At 39.7% G+C, this 20,352-nt stretch overlaps 3 protein-coding genes across 3 annotated transcripts; 2 read left to right on the top strand and 1 right to left on the bottom strand.

Moving 5' to 3' along the window:
• Positions 1 to 3,621: 3,621 nt before the first annotated feature.
• Positions 3,622 to 4,338, top strand: LOC117900361. Its single transcript, XM_034810710.1, has 2 exons — positions 3,622 to 3,940; positions 4,002 to 4,338. The coding sequence occupies exons 1-2, from the start codon at positions 3,697 to 3,699 to the stop codon at positions 4,223 to 4,225; spliced, it is 468 nt and encodes a 155-aa protein (XP_034666601.1). The 5' UTR covers positions 3,622 to 3,696; the 3' UTR covers positions 4,226 to 4,338.
• An 837-nt stretch (positions 4,339 to 5,175) lies between these two features.
• Positions 5,176 to 5,924, top strand: LOC117900576. Its single transcript, XM_034810986.1, has 3 exons — positions 5,176 to 5,327; positions 5,391 to 5,567; positions 5,630 to 5,924. The coding sequence occupies exons 1-3, from the start codon at positions 5,270 to 5,272 to the stop codon at positions 5,845 to 5,847; spliced, it is 453 nt and encodes a 150-aa protein (XP_034666877.1). The 5' UTR covers positions 5,176 to 5,269; the 3' UTR covers positions 5,848 to 5,924.
• Positions 5,925 to 18,112: 12,188 nt separating this feature from the next.
• LOC117900646 (mitochondrial 2-oxodicarboxylate carrier) lies at positions 18,113 to 19,134 on the bottom strand. Its single transcript, XM_034811078.1, has one exon. It carries the CDS (start codon positions 19,101 to 19,103, stop codon positions 18,195 to 18,197), a length of 909 nt encoding a protein of 302 aa, XP_034666969.1. The 5' UTR covers positions 19,104 to 19,134; the 3' UTR covers positions 18,113 to 18,194.
• Positions 19,135 to 20,352: the final 1,218 nt, after the last annotated feature.

Genomic DNA, 20,352 nt, shown 5'->3' with positions numbered 1-20,352 from the left:
GGGTCATTGCAATTTTGCACGTGAACTTGTTAACAGCAAGAGGTAGGAGCAAAAAAAGAACACAAGCAAAGGGGAGCACCGAAGTCAAGACATGAACTGCAAATTGAACAGTTATGGGTAGATGGATACTGCATTGGAGCTGCCACTATGTTCACTCTCCAATGAACTGAGGACAAAGCATGATACGAGCATGATATGGGGCATCCTTAGATGTAGGGGGCATAATCTTTATAGAGCGTAGCGAAAGTATAAGAAAATTCAAGTAGAATATAGCTTAAAATAGCCTTTTTAAATTAAAATTCCCTTCATTCACTTTCAGAATTAATTTCCTTATGCGGAAGCTCACTATTTCAGTATCCTCTAGCTGTTGTTTACCCGAAAGAGGCATTCAATGCATGGATTAAAAACTCAAATTATTAACTACGATAGCAGCTAACGATAAAATACAGAAATCTTTCACGAAAAGGAAGAGAAATTGAATCGCTACGATGTTGAAACACAAAAAATGAATCAAACATGTGAGTAAATTTGAATTTATATTTTACATTCCCATATTTGGGAATTAATCGATTATGTTAATAGGTAACTCTTAAATACACAACTCTCAACATGATAAGAACTGTGAAAAAAAAAAGAATTAAGATTCTACAGGACACACACAATTGTTTATCCTTTAAAGTACCGCCACCCCTTACCCCTTTTTCAATTCTCCTTGAATTGGTGACCCCGACTAACGACTTGTGGCAGTACTTAAGTTGTTTTCTTATTGTTTTTTTCTTCTTCTGGGCTTGCCCTCCTTTTTTTGGGATCTCCTTAGCTTCCGCTTTCCTTTTTCGCCTTCTTCTTCTTATTCCTGTTGCATGGATATTGTTGTTGCTGTTTCTGTTTCCTGTGTCCAGTCGAGGACGCAGTCGAGACATGGAAAATGTAAAATTTGTTTGTTTCCTTTTCATTGATGTTGAAAGTTTTTGCAGCTGCTGCAGACAATGCAATGAGTGGGGCATACCCCACAATCCCCACTATCCTACTGTTCCTTCCACTACTGTCTACTGCGTTTCCCCTTGTTCCCCTCTCTCCTGTTTAGCCTCGCTTCAGTCTCTAATTTTATCTGCTGGCATGCCATGGGGACTGTCTTATTATTATAGTTTGTCGATTTGTTTGCATTGTAGTCTACATTGTTGTTCTGTCCAGCAGCAGCAGCAGCTGCCACAACAACATCCAGCATCGATTGTAATAAATTATTTTGCAGCTTTTGTAATTTGTTATGTGGCCAACAAATATTGTCGAAAGGATAGAAAAAGGAATTCGACGTACACTTGTTTTTAACCAATAGAAGAATGAGCAAGATGAAGTTGAGTTTTTAGGTCTTGAGGTTGGCTGATTAAATCTGTTATAAAGGTTGTTAAAAAGGTTATGTAAGGAAATTCCTCCCCTACTTTTAGCGTACATTTTCTCAGCTTCCCTTTAAATCGTTTGTTACATTTGCGCCTGGAAGTCTAACCAAATGTATTCAAAAAAGGAAAATATTAAATACATCTGGTTCGTGGCCATTTCCGACTTGTCTATGACTCAGTTAGGTGGGCTACGCGTCGTATGCTTGATCTGCAAGCATGTTGCCATGGCACTGGCTCTCTTGCTCTCGCTCTCTCAGTTTCTGTTTTTATGGAAATAATATTCTTGTCAGGATTGAAAAGGATACGTGACTGGAATATGAATGCAATGTGCATGCGGGAATGTGCAAAAAAGACCCGTAACAAAAAACTGCCACTGAAACAAGAGGCTGGGCAGGCAAAAAAAAAGACAAACAGCAAAAGACAGGAGGGGGAGACACAAATGTAACTGTCAAGGCTCTGCTGCCGACTGCGACTACGACGACTACGACTTTTGCTATCGTTGTCGCCTGTCGCAGATCCGTAACCGTGTTTGTGTTTGTATTTGTATTTGTCTTTCTTTGGTTGCTCTGGCTGCTCTTAGCCACTCTCCACAAGCATCCTCATCATCCACATCCTCATCATCATCATTTCGATGCTTATCCTTGCTTATTGTCCTGTCAGGGCAATGCTTGCGCTTTTCTCCCATTCTGTGCCCTGTGTATGTTGGTTGTATTATTTCCTTTTTTTAATTTTTAAGAAAGCATATTGTAATTCTGTTGTTTACCTGAACATCGTGCTTTCCCGTACGATATTTTTTAAAATCTCGACCTCAGGCGATTCCATGTTTTCGTGTTGTTTACTGACTTCGAGTGCGCTCTCTCTTGCTCTCTCTCTCTCTCTGTTTGGCTTTTGATTCGAATTCTGGCTTCCCCATGCAGCAGTCACTCATTTGTCCTGTCATTTGTAATATTCCCCACGCCCACGCATCCTTGACAGCGGCTTAGCCTCGATGTGGTCTTCGGTGTTCTCCTGCCAGAGGCTGATGCTCCTGCTGTTTAGCTATTCGTAGCATGTCCTGGGCAATGGCTAGGATTGTGATGTATGATTTTCAATTTCACCTCAGGCAAAAGGCCCTTTCAAATTTAGTTTGAAAATTATTCCGGGATATTATCTTGGAGCTTATTTGTGCGGCCCAGCTAAGCTACGTGTTTTTCTGAATATACAGGCTCCATTAACTACCTAACATGTGTGAGAACATGAGTGTTAAGTGAGAGTCTTTTGTGGGCGTTTATGGCATTTAACATACCTCAAAATATTGACTTAATTTTATGCTGTTTATTTCAATACATTCATAGTTAATCGAACTACTCCAAACATCTAATAATAAGTCTGATAATTTCAAGTTAAATTATGCTTTAAATTTGATAACTAATTAAGTAATTGAGCAAGGAAAATACCGATTAACCATAGCAACTTAGCATTCCCCTAACTTTATTTGCATTTTCTAGACCTTGAATGGGCATATCTCATATTACTTTCGCATGCTTTCTTATCAGACTGCGTGAAACCATATAATATCTACCTTTATATGCTTATACAAATATTTATTCATGACATTATCTTATCTACATGGAAACTAAACACATTTGTCTGTCAACTGAAAGACCATTTGAGGGACCATCCTGTCTATCAGTGGTATTCCAGTGGAAACAGTCGCAGAACATAAAATGTCGAAGTAACGTGCCGAAATGCATTCACGAAGTATATAGACCGATAATCCTATAAGCTCCACTTCTTTCTGGTTTATGTTTCCACCATGTTTTCTATGTTTTTATTTCCCATCTAAGTCTGTTTATCTTCGCTTGTTTCTCTGTTTATCTTTCTATTGCTTTACATATCAAGCACACAAGATTTATGATGTGTTTTCGATATTACTTTTATGATCAAATGGCAACAACTAAATGTCGATTGAAGGGATTCATTTGACTAGATGGAAATGTACCAAGAAAGGAAACGGAAAGTGCCAATTCAAAAATTGTATTCCGTTTTTGATTACTTCCGTCGATCAATAGAATTTTGGAGTATTTATTGTGGTTTAGTCAATTCCATGGAAATGTCTAACTGACTCAATGTGGGTCGTAGCCCATAGATAAGCGAAATCTAATCTTTATACTGGGGTATAAAATCCACAATTTTTATTATCGACAAATGTGCCGCACTACATAATGCGCTGCTATTGAGTGCATCGCTTCAGTTTCCATTAAGTTTCTGTTCCGAACAGTAAACAGTCGTGAAAAATCGAAAAAATTAAATCAATTTAAATATGTGGAAGAAGGTGATTTTTGCTGTGGTTCTTGTGGCCTTTGTGGGCGTGCAAATAGCCAACTCCCTTAGTTGCTACAGCTGCAAGGATCTAACCAGCTGCCAGAATCCCACGCTCCAGACCTGCAGCAATGCGACGGCCAATGACAGCTCATTGTGGCTTGCCACGTTGCACAATGATGTCCCCATTGTGGAAGGCAGTCTGGGCTTTTTTTGCACCAATCTCACCTACTACCATGCTAACAGTAAGTGCCTTCCCCTAAAAGGATTCCCACCCAGTGCTAATTTCGTACCCAAATTTTCCAGACAACAGTCGCATCAGTGAATTCCTGGGCTGTGTCCATCCTAATGCCATGGTCTGTGATCTGACTCTGACGAATGTGGCAAACAGAACCATTTGGAGCAAGGAGTGCCACAACTGCAACACGGATTATTGCAACAAGAATAATCCCGCAGGCACTTTCAGTGGCAGCGCCTACACCATGATTGGCTCCGTCCTGGCCCTGCTGCTGGCCAAGATTCTCAGTTAGGATCTACAATTCGCACCCGAATTTTGATTTTTAGCGTATTTAAAGAGAGTTTTTGTAAATATATAAAATATTGTTGGGATCAAAGAAGGATCCACTTGTAAAACTCCCACTTACTTCCTCTTTTCATTGATTTTATTGCACTCATTTAGGGGTTTATTTCTTTCCATGATACTCAACGAATGAGCATATTAATTCTTTATGGGTCTATGTCGGATCAAATGCCAAACAAAAAAAAAACAAATGTTGTAGAGTGATGTTCGGGTGAACTGTGAATCACTCGTTTTGGCCTAGTCTTTTATGATCGCCACTTAACGCAATCCATCCAAAAAGTTCCCCCTTTTCGATCGCCAACAATTGGTACGTATTATATGGTTATAGCTGATAGCTTTACCAATGGTTTGCATATTGTTATGGTGGCCAGATAAGCGATAAGTCTGTGGGGGTTTTTATGGGCGGAGACCCCGCCATAGTCAAGTGCACAAATTCACAGGCTGTGACTAAGCCGTTGGAACTGCGAATAAAGTTAACTCAGATACTGATAAGCACTGATAAAGGGGGAGAGAGAGCAAAGAGTGAGAGAATCTCACAGTTTGTTACTCATTAAAAAAATTAATTAAAGTATTCAATACCAAAATTAATCAAATTTTAGCAATTTCCAACTACAAATCCTTCGACTCGCACTCAGATTTCTTTTTAATAAATATTTTAATTCATTAAAGAGGGGGAAAAAAATGGATTTTTTTAAATTTTTTTTAATTTTTAAAGCAGGAAAAATACATCTGGTGGAAAACCTTTTTGTTCAGAGTCGTCAATACTCCACATTAACGATAAACCTTTCAAGATAAGCCAATCATTATATACCAGAGTATATGGCTGTACACTTATCGCGATTGAGAGAGAGACGCTCTTCCCCTCTTTAAAGTGCAAAAAGGCAATATAAAAATTCGAAAATTGCCAAAAAACTTTAGTTTAAAGCGAACAGCCCTTGAGCAAAGTACTCGTGAATTATAATAGTGATAAAAACTAAAACAAATAGCGAATAAAATGTATACGAAATCGATAGTGGCTAGTGTGCTGATTGCCTGTATTTGCGTGCAGTTTGGTGAGTGAAACGAACAAGCGAAAATCTCTGCAGAAATATAATGGATACTTCTTCTAAATAAAGCCGAATCGCTGGTGTGTTATACCTGCACCACGCCCAAAGATTGCAAGAAACCCTCGAAGACCACGTGCAGCAATGCGGCGGCCAATGAGACCAGTCTCCATTTGGGAATCTACCATCAGGGAGTGCGAGATGCCACCAGCACTCGCTTCGATTGTTTGGCATTGCAATACACATGGAGTGAGTATGATTCAGATCCACCCTCAGAGAGTTATCTCTATAGAATTTCGCTCCCTTTGTAGATAATCAAGTGATCCATCAGTTGCATGGCTGCGTACATCCCGCTGTGGGTCCCTGTACATTGAGCCTGAAGCCTGCCTATGGGCATTACAACAAGACTAAATGCCTCACCTGCTCTGGGGATAAGTGCAACAAGAGTCCTGCCGGCAAAGTGAGCAGCAGCATCTACACGATACTTGCCAGTGTTGTGGGTTTGCTCTTGGTCAAAACCTTGGCTTAAAATGGGAGCCTTGGACTATTTTTAAAAATTAACTAAACAGAGACTATTGAGAACAAATACATTATTTTTGCTATAAATTACAGCAGCTCTTGCTGCCTGCTGCTTATCTCAATTCAGTGATTAGATTGTCTTCCATGGTATTTCCAGGGCTGCACGTTTTCTTCATTACTATTTCGCAAGTATTGTTAATCAACTTGAGATTAGTTATTTTTTATGATGCACACACCTTTTGGGTTGAGTAACACAGCTGTCCAGACAGCTTGCACTTGAACAAATTGTGTACAAATGGTTTCAGCTAATCCCAAAGTGAACGATGGCTTTTAGCACCAGCTGCTGCTTGAGTGCCATTTGACATTCATTTGGATGTTGGCAGCCTTCATTTGAGTGCTCCCAAAATACCCATGTAAATGATGACTAAAATCTACTAATTTTTCAGGAAAAGTATCTCTAGGCAAATGATTCCCTTGCCTCGATGGAAATTCTCTTTGCTGCATGTCACTCAAGTGTGGCTGCCACACAGCAAAACATGAATAAATCTTTAATATTTTTTTGCTGCTGCACATCAGGCTGACTAAAAGGCCTCTTCTTTTTTTGGTTTTGCATTGGGGTCATGTTCGTTCTCGTTGTGTGGGAACTGCAGTCAGGCATTTAATTGATTGATTGTTGCTCGTCTATGTCTGCATCGATTTGGCCATGTCCAGGCCATTGCCATTCCCCAGCCTCCACTCCACTCTCTCCCCCTGTCACGGCCTCCGTTTCGTTGTTTCATAACCAAAAACCAGAGTCCATGCCTCGCCTGCAACTCGCCCCCTGAATCAGCTCCTATTCTCCTGTTATCAAATCGACTTCGTGGCTATGTGCCACACACCGTGTTGCTGCTGTTGCTGCCAATTAGTGTTGGTGCGTCATCTGTGCGCATCTGTGCAACAAACTGTGTGTGTGTGTCGGTGTGTACGTCATCAATTAATTTTTGTATTGCTGAAACTTTGTTTTTTGGTGGTATTTTTTGCAGTGGGAGAGAGAGAACGTTACGTGTACGTGGTAGAATCCCAAACCCTCTGTTGACTGATTGGTTTCCTTGCAATTCAATTGTTTTGGTACTGGAAATACGAATGGATGGGCTTTCTAAACAAAGTTATGGTCATGGATTTTGACATATGGACAGCATGATGAGTAATCAAGCTATGTTTTTGGATGTGTTGAGAATCGCTGTTTAGTATGCCATTATGCAGTTCATTATTCTCTGTAGCTCCTATCACTTATTGTGGAAAACTACAACTTTTGCATTGATTTTTTGTCGAGTTTTCGTTAAATCTAGATTTACCGTTCGATAGGCTTTTATATTTTATATTTAAAATATTTTAAATGAATTCTGGATGACTTTTAAATAATAAAATTTCACTTATTTTATGCAAAATATTACATTTGCATAGTTTTTTCTTCGATAAATCTAGCTGCTTTCGCTATATTTGCATATTTATATTTTAAGTAGTTATTAAACATTTTTTAAAAAGTTGTTTAATATTTTAAATGCATTCTGGGGCTCTCTACTCTATGTTTATTTTCTACATTCATTAATCACTAAATTTAATTAGCTTACTCTCCGTGCCCCACTTTTCGCTATTAAAAATCAAAGCTTTTATACTGAAACTCTTTCTAAATAACCGATCCCAATACACAAAACCTGTGATACCTGTGATAACAAATGTTATTAGAAACCAGAAACCACTCTGGGAATCGCGTAGCTGTCTTTCTCTCACTCTCCTTACCAAAAACTTGTTGGGAAAACTCGAAGAAACTAAATTAAGTTTAACTTGAACTACAATATGTACATTTGATTTATGCATTGAGAGTCCATGGCCTGAACCCACGCCCTGTTCCGACTTTGTCTCCAGCTCCTGCTTCATCTGCCGCTCCTGCTCCTGCTTCAGGAGGGGGGAAATCTCCTGATAACTAAGCAAAAACCTATTCAACTTTCACGTTCGCATTGTTTGCACAAGCACGAAAAGTTATTAAGATGCATAGACGTGATTTTGCATGTTTTAAAAAAGAATACATAATGTTCCAGTTGGCTGGGGAAGGAATAGATAGAGATAGAACCGTAGTCAGGCTCTGTCTTCTTAACTTGCACTTTAAGTACTCTTAATTTACTAAACAAATTTTCATTTGCAAACGAAAAAAAATGGTGCATTAAAAGAGCGTCGCAGGTCCTCGTCCTGCCCATTCCTTTGGTCCTCCTCCTGCCAATTCCTTTGGACCATCCCATCTCATTGACATGCCTGAGACATCGAATTGAATTAAAAGTTTGCCGCAAGGAAACAGAATAACGAGAAGTTTCCTTTTCTTGGCCCAAAAGTTTTTCCGCATTTAAATTGATTTGTAATTCGTGGTTAATTCAGTTTTTTTTGTGTGGCTCTCTCTTTTGGTCAGTTTTCAATTCTCATTTTATATTCAATTTCTCAGTTTTTTTTTATTAAAATTAATATTATTGTAATTTGACACGGAAATCGTGACAGTTGTTTGAAATTTGCCACGGAATTTGCCATTCGATTGCACTGAATGCACAATTAAATATTTAAAAACATTTTTAAACTGTCACAAAATGCAGCCTGCTGCGGTCTGGGGCCCAGGCATTTTAGAAATGTGTTAGAGATAGTATTAAGGAAAAGTCAATTTGAATTATGATGCTAAAATCGGGAATTAAATTGAAAAATTCACCACTGCACTCCACTGACATATTAAAGAGAAACAAATTATGACGTTTATATGTGATTTAGTACAGTTTCTCCCGTCTTTTTCAATTGCAATTTCATTTCCATTTACATTTTCATTGAATTAATAAATATAATAGAAATACTCGCCATTAATCTCTTTATTTTGGCTCTGATTTTAAAGTTGTGCAAATTAAATTGGGGAAAATATTTCACTCGAATGAAATCGCATTATTTTAAGCTGTTTATGCCTTTGTAATTTGAATATTCAAAAATCAAATGAAATTAGGGAAACGGAAAAGGATTCTCGTTCATCTCTTCTCACATTTCTCACAATTTAATTGGAGAAACAAATAAATCAGAAACACAGACAAACATCCCAAATGTTTTCACATTCGTTTGCTCGTTTTTGCTGTTTTTCGGGGGGAAATATTTACACACACGCACACCTTTGTACTGGTCATAATTTATGAGAGACACGAGCAAGTGTAAATGCCAAGAATATTCAAATGAAAAGTGAAAATCCCCAAAACAAAAATAGCTGCTTATGTTCAAGGCAAAGGCGGCAGAATCAAATCCCTTTGGCCACACACACAACTAATCTAAAGAACTTGTTGTATTTCAATTCGTAAATTATTATTGTAATATTTGCCTAAAACGTTTATCGCATTGTCGCAAAACGCATTAGAAGGAGTTGGAAGTATGAGACACCCTACGTTGATAAGGCGATGAGTTTGAGGTTTTGTTCAGAGATTAGCAAAAGTCTTTACTGCTCCCAAACGGAACCAAACGGTTCGGTTTCGGGTTTTCGGGGTTTGTTTGTAAGTCATTAGAAATATATTTGCCTTGCTTGGCGTGGAACGCTCAAATTTTATTAGGGATTAGGCATGATATGATGATGACGTTGAAACAGAGACGACTGCTGCGCGTGGCAGCTTATGATTTACACATTTTGGGTTGTGAATGTGTATTTTGAGGTTGAGATGGAACAGGCTTATAATATCATAATAACAAACTCATTTTTAAGAGACTGAGGTTGTTACACAGAGCTGCCAGAGTGTAGTAAGTGTGTTGCCAAAGTGGTAAACGGGATGCTAGGAATGTAGAATAATTAGTAACGCTGTACATTTGCAGGATCTCTTTAGTTCCACAACTGTAGCTCATCTGAAAAAAATCCCCTTAACAGAGAACTATCATAAATTTCATGCCTTTCAGATTTAACAATTATCTGCCTTAAAATTTACAAAACCCCACGTAGTATAATTAAATCCCTGGCCCAAAAACTCCTCCACCTGTGCTCTCTGTTGCACAACTTGTAGAATTTATGCATGACAGGAGGCATGCCTTAATCCTTTGCCAAGGCGCCAACGTGTGCTGTGGGATGACTGTAGAGAAAGTGCCTTTATTGTAGGGACAGGGAATTAGAGTGCCTCGTGTTTCTTATTAGCAAAACAATCGCAAAAACACCACAGGAATGTAGAATGTATGATGCAGCATACACGATGCAGGATGCCTTCCCATATTATGATTAACACTCCGCCCCCCGAAAAGCAGAAACAAACAAAAACACAGTGAAAGCCCGGAGAAAATTAAATTAAACTGGTGAATGAATCCGTTGCAACTCAATTAACTTTTTGGAAAATCTGCTTAAAGGTTCTATGCATACATGGCCCTCGACGGGCTCTCGAGCATAAATCAATCATTATGTGCAACGCCAGAAGTGACACTTTATAAGGTTATTGTTCCTCTTCCGCATTAAGCATATTAAAAGTGAAATGCACCGGGGAAAACATGGAGGGGAAAGGGGCAAAAAGTCAGAAACCATTTTATTGGAGGCGACAATGAAAAATCGCTGCCGCATATGTTCGACAATAACCTGACATTATTGACTGTTAATATCCGGCAAAATAAATGCTGGCATTTGTTTTAAATATTGACTAGAGGATGCACTAACTTTTTAGGTTTGAAAGCAAGAGAATATACTGAGTCGAAGTGTGATAAATATTTTATAAAGCTGGCAAAAATTTGAAGCGATTATTTTGAGCGATACTAATGTTTAATTCCTGTAAGTAATATTTTAAGATAATATATTTTATGTCTATGCATTCTCTGGATTTTAAGTATACAGAGAAAAGGCCAGTTTTCGGTCTCCTTGTAGTGAAAATTCGACGACTATTAATATGTAAACAACCGACACGCGACTTTTTCTTTTCCACTGTTCCCACAATACCCTCCCTTCTATAGGGTAGACTTAAATCGATCTGGGTGCAACATTTCAATAACTGAAACGCCAATTAAAATTGTACAATGGGTTCTCGGTCAGAGGAGTGACTCCAAACAAAAAAAAAAAAAAAAACCAAGAGAATCCAATGGAAAAAAATGCCTGGATGCTGGAGAGGGCGAAAAAATAACAGTGGACGAATGTCAGTTAAACGAACAAACAGCAAAAAACAAACACAAGCAGACATCTGCATTGGCCGAGTTGACACACAACCGCACATGCATACCATACATATAGATATGTGTATATGAGGCAGACAGGAAGCACTCACCCACACAGCGAAGGAGAGATGCAACACACACATACGGACACACAGCAGACTCTCATATCCTACGACCTGGGCCATATCCTGTGCTGCTGGGCTGTTACGCGCTTGGTAATTGGTATTGTTTGCCTGAACGCGTGTCCACTCTCCGGGAAGTTGCTGCCACACACCCGCACTTTGCTCCTCTATGTTGGCACCTTTCGATCCCGCAACCGAAAATACAAAATGGAAACCAATGCAATGTACACGAGTCGGGGCTGAGGAGACGAAGCAATGGGGGCAACCAGGGAGCTTACATAAACAAGCAACTAGCGACTATTAATTTTCAATTATAAAGAAGCGAAGGATCTGCCAATGAGGCACAGGAGAACCGCCAGTGGGGGTCAGTGCACTGTCACTTTCGCTTTTTTCGCAGTGACAGCTGTCAAAATATTTGTTGGAAAAACGTTGACAGAACTGCCGCCATATAGGTCAGAATTCATGATAAAATGGAGGATGTAAATGGATACGATACGTAATGGATATGTCTGTGTGTGCACAGAAGAATCGGGAAATGACAGGGGCTGGGTGAAACTTTAATGAAAAGTGCAGAAATATATTCTCATAATTTTAAGAAATGGAAAACTCAGCTTTCTGGACCTTCAATTTATTACTGCACTCAAGCACTCACATATTCAATTACCAACACACATAATTATCGCTAAGAGGGTACGGTATACAGTCACTGCGCACCCTTCAAACCGAAATGTTACCGTTAACAGGCGCAACATGTTGGAAGCGCTCCGTTCAAACGAAACTGATTCGAAAATCCCTAACAAGGAATCAGTTTCCGTAAAAATGTTGCTGAAGCAAGAACTACGAAATGATTTTCTCGAATTGTATTTTGCTTGTCTTGTCTGAGAATAACACAACAGAATGGGGTAGGGCGTATGTGTAATGTGCTTCCAAATGAAATTGCGAGATGTTTTCCCTCTTGTATGTCTTATTATATGTATTTCCCTTCCCTTACTTCTGGGACAACTCGCCACACACACATACACACTTTCACATTTTATTTCATTAGCGCGTAAAATTCGTTTTAATTAATATATATAAAAATTGTTGCTGCTGTACGTTGGATGCTGGCTGCTGTCTGCCTCGGTCAGCAGTCTCCTTGTGGGTTCAATTTGTGGAAAACAGAGCCCCAGACATGCCTGGCCACCCCCTGCCGCAGTCTCCTATGCATTTTATATCATTTTTGCTTGAGCATAAAATGTTGAAAGCAGCCGTTGCACGTGCGCAGCATGTTTAATTATCCCCTGAATGAGGATGTGTGTATGTGGCACGAGTGGAACGAGCGTCGAGGCGTCATGTGGTTTCGGCTCATGTGGTCAGTGTTTCAAGTCCAAGCTTAATGACTCCCTGCTAGTGTCTGTAGGTCTGCCTTCTCTCTGTGCTGGCCATGGTCTGTTTTAGTTGGCCATTAAACTGCACATTCGAAATGTAGTGCACACGCACACAAAATATTTTGAAATGAAATTAAAAGTTGATTCGGGAAAGATTAAGTGGATTTAAGGGCTGGCGCATCCCCCTATTTTTGATGGCGAAAATCTGCAATTTTATTTGCTTCTGTTACACAGATTTTTATGGCTTAAATACTCCACAAATTGTGGCTTAAATTTTACAAAAATTTTGTTTGCCCGTCTCTAGTTTTCTGTGAGTAGTTTCTCAATTTACAAAACAAATTGAAAAACACTTGCCATGCATTGCTTCTAGGATCTAGTATGTGTGTATGGTTGTCCTTGTAGTTTGCGCTTTGCATAAAAAAATTTGCATATTCCAGCCAGGAGTTGACTAACTTAAACAAGGACTTTTCTGTGGAGTTTCTTTAGTTGGGTTTTCAAGGGTTTGGTTTTGTCTCCAGATTTAAGATTTATTAGGGAATTATTTTTGCTGAAAATGAAAGGAATATTCTTCTGTTTGGTTTTAACTTAATGGACTTTTGGTTAGCTTTAAAATCTAAAATCTAAATCTTTAAAATCTAAAAAAATCTAAAAATCTTTAAAAAAAATCTAAAAAAAATGTTTGGAGCATTTTTTTGGGTTCTAGAAATTTGTATGCAAGTCGAAATTTCTGGCATCTAAAGAGCTTCTCGTTCCGCTTTTGCGGTGCTTATTTTTTTCTGCACTCTTTTTCTACGCTTTTGACCGACAATATTAATATGAATGACTGTCATGCGGCTTGGTGTCGCCTCTCTCTTTCTTTCTTCCTGTGTCTGTGTGCATAATTATGTATGCCACTGTGTGTGTGTTTGTGCGAGTATCTGTGTGTGTGCAACGAAACGTTAAATGTGCACGTGACAAGCGTGTAATGAGGAAGTCTTCTGTCTTCGCAGCAAAACGCCGCTCGTCTAGGACGACGGCAGCTTCAATATATAGTCCCTCGTACGAGTATGTGTACTACTATACTCTACTATATATAGTAAGGGGCAATGTCGTGCCATGTTACGCATATATATCCGACTCGACTCGACTCGACTCTACATATATTTCAATCATTTTAAGTGTGTTTGTGTTACAACGTCAGCAGGACAACGATGCCACCACAGGATAGTCGCCTCATCGTCATCTCTCAGGCACACATATTGCTCCTGCTACTGCTACGGCTCCTGCTCCTGCGTCCTGTCCTGGTGTCGTCGTCGTCTGAAAATTGGACAATGATTTATGAGGCGTTAAGTCAAACTTCATATTAATTTCATTTCATTTTCAACCAAACTTCTCAGCCCCGCACGACCAACCTCTCGTTTCCTTCACTCATTCTGCCTCCTGGCTTTCCTGTCTTTTGACTTTAAAGTTAAAACTGAAAACACATGAGACACGTAAAATACTCGTAGCAAACAAAATAACATCCAAGGCAAGAATAAAGGATAAAAGCCGTCTGAACATTCGATGGCTATGCCATGAACGAAGGTAGCCGGAAAACGTGTTATGAATTTATAGAATGTCTTTTTTACCGTTTTTGTTGGCAAAAATTTTAAAAAGAACGAACAGCGAATATTCTCATTTTTAAAGAATTTAAAACAATTTATTTATATGCATTTCCGAAACCGAACTTTGTAGAAGTCTTTTAAATGGATTTTTATTTTATTTTTCCCAGCTTGTGATTGTTCTTTCTTTTTTCTGTAATGGAACATACATTTTCAGTGGAGTTGTATGCCAAGAAAGAAAAATAATTCGTTTAAAAGCGTAAGACTCTCCGAAAGCCTAATTTTTGGTATGGGAACTAAAATTCTTTGGGTTTAAAGTAGGAGGAAAATCTCCATACTTAAATCTACATCCAAACCTGTATCAAATTTTTCTAAATTGTCAAATTGCTCCCAAAAAACCCACCAAAGAGTATGCCCAAGTCTAGCACAAACACACCTATACTCAAGCACACACATGACACCGTGTCACACATTCAGTCCCACAAATTTCAAGTTTCGTTACCCATGTCCTTGGATTCGGGTTCCTGGTTCTGCTTCTGGCTATCGTTCTGTGGGCCTCTTTTCCACCCTCGAGCATAATCATATTTTCTACCAACAATTGTGTATAACATGTGTAATTTGAACATTTCATTCATTCATTCATTCATACATTTATTCGCTCACACAGATAAGGCATGCCAGTGTGGGTGTGTTATGTGGGTGTTCTGGTGTGTGAAAATAACTTGTGGCATGCTTTGAGGCGTTGTGTGTGGCAAGCCAGAACTTTGAGCACTCCTCTTGCTGACTGCCTGGCTGCCGCTGCTTCTCCTGCCACTGGTTTTGGCATTCTCCAGTGGTTTTTGCCTTTTTCACACTCTCCTGCCCCGCTCCTGCCCCTGCCACACTCCCACTCTCTGAGTCTGCCCCTCTTCCGCATTCCCTTCACTCTCTTTGTGTGTGTCTGGCCCTCTGTCTCTGGTTATTGGCCAGTGAAGCGTTAACCATGGTCAATAAAAAATTTATTTAGACAACCACAACAGCTACAACACAATTTTTGCCGTTTCCCGATAATAAAAAAAATCACCATGAAAATTACTTGAATTGAAGGCCGAAGTGATTAATACACTCATGTCGATTGCGATTCCTCATCGACTTTTAATGAAAATTCATTCAGTTATGACCAAGCCACAGGCTAACTACCGATCTACCGACTGAGGGGAGCTGCTGCAAGAGGCGTGGCATGTAAGCGAATTTCTAGTCTTTAACCTGATTGCCTAATTTATACAGAAAAAGCAAAAATAAAATCTTTTTCGGCCTATACAATCAAATATACAATATATATGTATATTTAGGAGTATCTGCATTGCATAACTCTGCTAAAAATCATATAACTTCTTCCAAAGATCATCAATATTATGTTGAGTCGGGGGAAAAATTTATTTGGCAGGCAACAATACCACAAAAGCAAAAAAAGAACACAAGAATCAAATAAAATTGTTGTAAATTTTGCCTCTCATTCAGTTGTGTGTGCGCCGTACCTTGTTTTTTCTCTTTCTGCCCTTGATAGAGCTGCCTGCCCTCCCCCCTTTCTCTCTCGTTATGCCTCTTGATGGTGTCGAGCATTGGCATTTGATTTATTTCCTGGTACGTTTAAATATTTCAAATAATTCATATTTTATTGACTACACACATCGACACAAAGAGAGAGATCGCTCTCCTTCTCTCTGTGCCTCTCCCTGTCTCTCTCTGTTTGGGAGCAATTAAATTGCATTGTGCATTGCATTTTGTGTTAATTCAATTTTTTTGGCAAAATTTTAAGTAAGTCATTTTTTAAAAAGCTCAATTTTTGTTTAGTTATTAGTGGAGTTTTCGATTTGCTGCTTTGTGTCTGGAAAATTTGGATATTAAGTTTATGTTGAATTAAATTTTGCATAAATTTCAATGAAAATTGTGCAAATTGAAACTGCATTTTCACTTAATTAATAAGGCTTGTCTTTCGCCACAAAATCGTCTACAAATTGGCAGTAAGAAGTGTGGAAAACACACTTTTGGCAAACAATTACACAAAACCGAATAGAGAAACAAATAAACAATGCTCGGGCGAAACAATAAATGCATTTTCCAAAATGCAAAAGCAAAAATGTCTCCAGGGTCAATTTGAAATGCATTTACATAGCTGCAGCCAGCCCAGCCAGCCACTCAAAGACACACACACACGAAATACGAGTATAGATTAGTGTAATTACAATACCATGGAAAACGACGTCGACATGGACATGGAATGGCAAATGGCTCAAGGGCATTTCCACTCCGCTGGGAAATGATGTGTAGTCCAGCCCTGTCCAGCCATTCAGATAGGGATTTTGTATGTGGCGGTGGGTGTGGCATTAGGGAGGCATTAGGCATTAGAGCTGTGCACAGCGTATTTGGAAATTCTGCTTTTGATTTCATTTCATTACGCATTTGCAATTTCATCTATGAATAATTGAAAATGTGCATTGCATACTTTAAGGCCAGCCCAAATTGCCATTACAATTGAACATTTTGGCTGTCCCCCCCGGCTCGTTCGGTCAATGTTTTTGGGGGCTAATTTAGACGAGAAATATGCTTATTACGCATTAAAACTAATTAAGCATGAAACTCTATTTGATGGCCAGAACTCTCTTCACTTTGAATGGGGCGATAACCCCACTTTGGCTTGCTCAAACTTATGTTTAAAATGTTGATTGATGGCTTCGGAAATGTTGATTTGTAGCTTGTAGATATTTATCTCAGCATTTAACAATGATTTATGGTTTAACTGCCTCGATTTCAGGCATATGATTATTGTCGTGAGGTCGTTCGTCGGAGGTTCTCGCCCTCTCTCGCGGCGATTAACAAGCAGCTTCCTTTGCCTTATGTTCGCTCTTCTGGTGTTCACCTTAATGGCTCTTAATTGCAATTCCTTTTCACCATGGAAAGACTCTTCAATTATCACACAATTAGGTGGGAGTGCCAAGTGGAATGAAAATAAACAAAAGTAGGTGAAAAATGGAAAAGAATGTGAAGTTTTCGACTAGAGAATACCTGGTAGTTGGGCTCATCTTATTTTAGATATTATTAGATATTAGTGTTGAGAAAATGAGTTTGTTAAAATGGAAAATAGTTCAGTGAATATTTTAGGCCATGTCTCTTCTATTCTCGCTCTGACTTCTTTCTCTGCCTAAAACCCATATACCCCTTGATGTTGATCCCAAAACAACCGAAAGAGCTCCCCACAAAGACCAGCGAATAAGTACCAGAGAATAAGAAATAAATGCCGTGGAAACAAAGTCAGTAGCTCACTTTGAGAGTCCGTCCGCTGGCAAAACACTCTCCAACACTCGACATAAATTAATTATAATTCCCTCCCCCTCCTTGTAAGTGTTCTCTGTTGCCCGCCTGTAATTGTAATTGTTGTTATGGCTGGCTTATAATTGTCGGTGCTTGTTGATGCTGTTTCTCTGATGTCGTAGTAGTTGTAGTCCTCTTCTATCCTCTCCTCGATGTCGTTGTCGTTGTCGTTGTACAGCTCTAAACAATTAAGTGCAAATTGTAAAACATGTACAACTCTGCGGTCTGTGGTCAGGTTTTGTGTGTGAAGGTAACCGAAAACCCAAACAGAAGCGGCAAACGAAAACAAAACTATTTGAGGTTTTTTATTTAAGTGACTTTTATGTGTGGAGTCTGTGGGAACTGCATTGGAAACTTAATTTCTATTTGTTTTATAGAAAAAAAAGAAGTTGTACAGATTGGAAATACTGGAGAATGTGCTGAAAAGTTTATTTGATTTTTTTTTGGTTTAAAATAATTAATCGATAAGATATCGATTAGAAGAAAGTCCTTTAAAAAGGTTTTATTGTATTAAACTATGTGTTTTACATGTTTATTTTTATTAGGTTGGTTTTGGTGTAAGATAATTCTTCGATAATTTATCGACTTAAAGATAGTCCTTTAAGGTGCGCTGCCATTGAAAAGATGTGATCGATGGAACACTAAAATTTGCGATGTTTATTTAATCGTTTTTGGTTTAAAATAGTCGATAATTATCGATAACCACTTTCATTGTATTTTCCTTGGACACACACTCTCAGCCACGTAAATCCAAATATTGTCTACACATACAAATCAACCATATTTAATCGTCAGATACTCATAACCATACTCGTAGGCCAGCATTAGAATAGCACCTCCGGGTCCCGCACGCATTATCTTTACACTCAAGCCCTTAAACAGCGCTCGAAAGCCCTCCTCTGTGTAGATCGTCCAGATCGTGGGCGCAGTCCATTTATATTTGATGGTGCCTTTGATGGGCTGAGGGCCCTGGATGCGGGACTTGGCCACATCGAAAGTGACGCTAAACACACAGCTAACGCTGCTCGCGAAGAAGCCAAGGGCACCGCGACGCAAGAACTCTGCGAACCTATCCTCATAGGCGGGAAGTTCATCTTTGAGTCCTTGATATAGGCCAAAATATGCGAAATGAAAGATGGCATTGCGGAGCATGAGCGCTGTAATGCCTCGGTAGAGTCCCTTGATGCCAAAGCCATCGTTCCGAATGATTTTTCCGGCCACATTTAGGGTATTGAGAGAGTCCTTGCGATACGCCTGCTGTGTGATTTTGACCACCTCAAAAGGATTCAGGATAGCGCACTCCAGTGTGCCCGCCAGTGCCCCTGCCATGGCATGCGTCAGAGCCGTCGGCTGTGGTGCTCCAAACAGAAAGAGGGGCTTGACCTGCTCGTAAATCACAAACTTGCAAGCTCGCTTTGGGGTCTCCGAGCAAATGGGAGGCACGATGCCCTTCCAAAAGCCAGCAACACCTTCGTAATGATAGATCTTTGAAATGCAGTCCATGACACCCGAGTATTGAAGCTGTTCGGGATTTGCCTGCACACCCTGCAGCTGTATTCGTGTCTTGACAACATCAAATGGATGCAATAGTAATAGTTCGAGGAGACCCGCCGATCCGCCAGACAAAAATTGCAAGAGGGCTTTACCTTTGCCTGGCTTTGGCTCTTTTTGGGTTCCATTCATTCGGGACACAAATAAATAAAAATGCTTTTTAAACTGAAGTAAAACTCAGGGACAATCTGTCTCCATGGTTTTTAAGGTCACTCTATCCACGTACCTCCTACCTACGATCTCGGATGTTCATGAATGTCAAGTGCACCTGCATCGACATCAAAAAGTCAGTTTTGTGGCTAGTGCCAGTGGGGGTTCGGGATCTCATAACAACAATTATGCTAATGTAGCCCAATCCGGGTACGTCAATCCAACATAATTGCTAACAAATTAGTCATGGTCACACAGTGTACCCCCACAGTTCCGCAGTTGACCCATTACGAGTCTCATCATCCTCCATCCGCCTCCTCCTCTTTTGTGTGGTGGTCGTGTGGGTTGTGTACAGCTCTCGAGTTTCCATGTCGGAGGCGAACTTTAACACGCGAGCGAGCAACAGAATGAACAGAAGCAGGACGAGGCAGGGAGCAGCTGCAGGACGAGGCAGCAGCAGGAGGCAGCACATTGTCTGTGGCTAGGTGTGTATTCTGGCAATTTGCTTGTCACGCTGCAACGCAAAATGTAGACCAGGGTACTTGGGTGCCTTGGCTAAAACCAACTGTAGGAGTCTCCGCTTACATGGCATCGTCCCCACCCTCCCAGCCCTCCCCTGGGCCGCCACTGATGAGGCAAACGAGTGTTATTTCCATGTCCTTCAACTGTGCAAAGAGGGGTCTCGTCTCACTCACAAGTACTTTTGCTAGGTCCTGCTGCTGCTGCTGCTCCAGCCTTTGGTTGCCCCATTCTTTATCTCAATCTTGTTCTGGCCACCTAGGTGGCTGCACTTTTGATGGAGTACGTTAAATTTATATTAGAATATTAAGTAAATGAGCACTCCACTTAAGCAGCAGGCGCCAGGTGAAGTGTGGGTCATCATCTGCTTCATGATGAAGTGACTATTAAGGCAGCGAAAGCTCAAGTGGTTGCCATAGCATCTGGCAATTGCTCTGATCAATTGCAGGTAGTTACAAGAAACAGGGGGAAAAACTCATGGCGTATATATTTGACAGCAGAAGAGTGGCTATATAAGAAAGTATTTCACTTGAAGGAAATAAAGTATTAAATGGAGGTAATAGGTACGGAAAATGCTAAGAAAAATACACAAAGAGAGTCTTAAAATTGCTTGAGCTCCCCTAATCACTGATAAATGTACTCACTTTCAAGTTATCTTTTGCTTCCTTCTCTTAATTAACTATTGTCTACATTTTACACATCAAATATATTC

This window comes from Drosophila subobscura, chromosome U, assembly GCF_008121235.1.
Source record: "Drosophila subobscura isolate 14011-0131.10 chromosome U, UCBerk_Dsub_1.0, whole genome shotgun sequence".
Classification (NCBI taxonomy): domain Eukaryota; kingdom Metazoa; phylum Arthropoda; class Insecta; order Diptera; family Drosophilidae; genus Drosophila; species Drosophila subobscura.
The sequence above is the reverse complement of the archived record's forward strand: the minus strand, read 5'-3'. Positions and strand labels throughout refer to the sequence as shown.

Coding starts and splice junctions, on each gene's coding strand:
- LOC117900361 (XM_034810710.1), top strand. CDS start 3,697: ATGTGGAAGAAGGTGATTTTTGCTGTGGTTCTTGTGGCCTTTGTGGGC. Junction 3,941..4,001: donor CACCTACTACCATGCTAACA/GTAAGTGCCTTC, acceptor CAAATTTTCCAG/ACAACAGTCGCATCAGTGAA.
- LOC117900576 (XM_034810986.1), top strand. CDS start 5,270: ATGTATACGAAATCGATAGTGGCTAGTGTGCTGATTGCCTGTATTTGC. Junction 5,328..5,390: donor CTGTATTTGCGTGCAGTTTG/GTGAGTGAAACG, acceptor TTCTAAATAAAG/CCGAATCGCTGGTGTGTTAT. Junction 5,568..5,629: donor GGCATTGCAATACACATGGA/GTGAGTATGATT, acceptor CTCCCTTTGTAG/ATAATCAAGTGATCCATCAG.
- LOC117900646 (XM_034811078.1), bottom strand. CDS start 19,103: ATGAATGGAACCCAAAAAGAGCCAAAGCCAGGCAAAGGTAAAGCCCTC.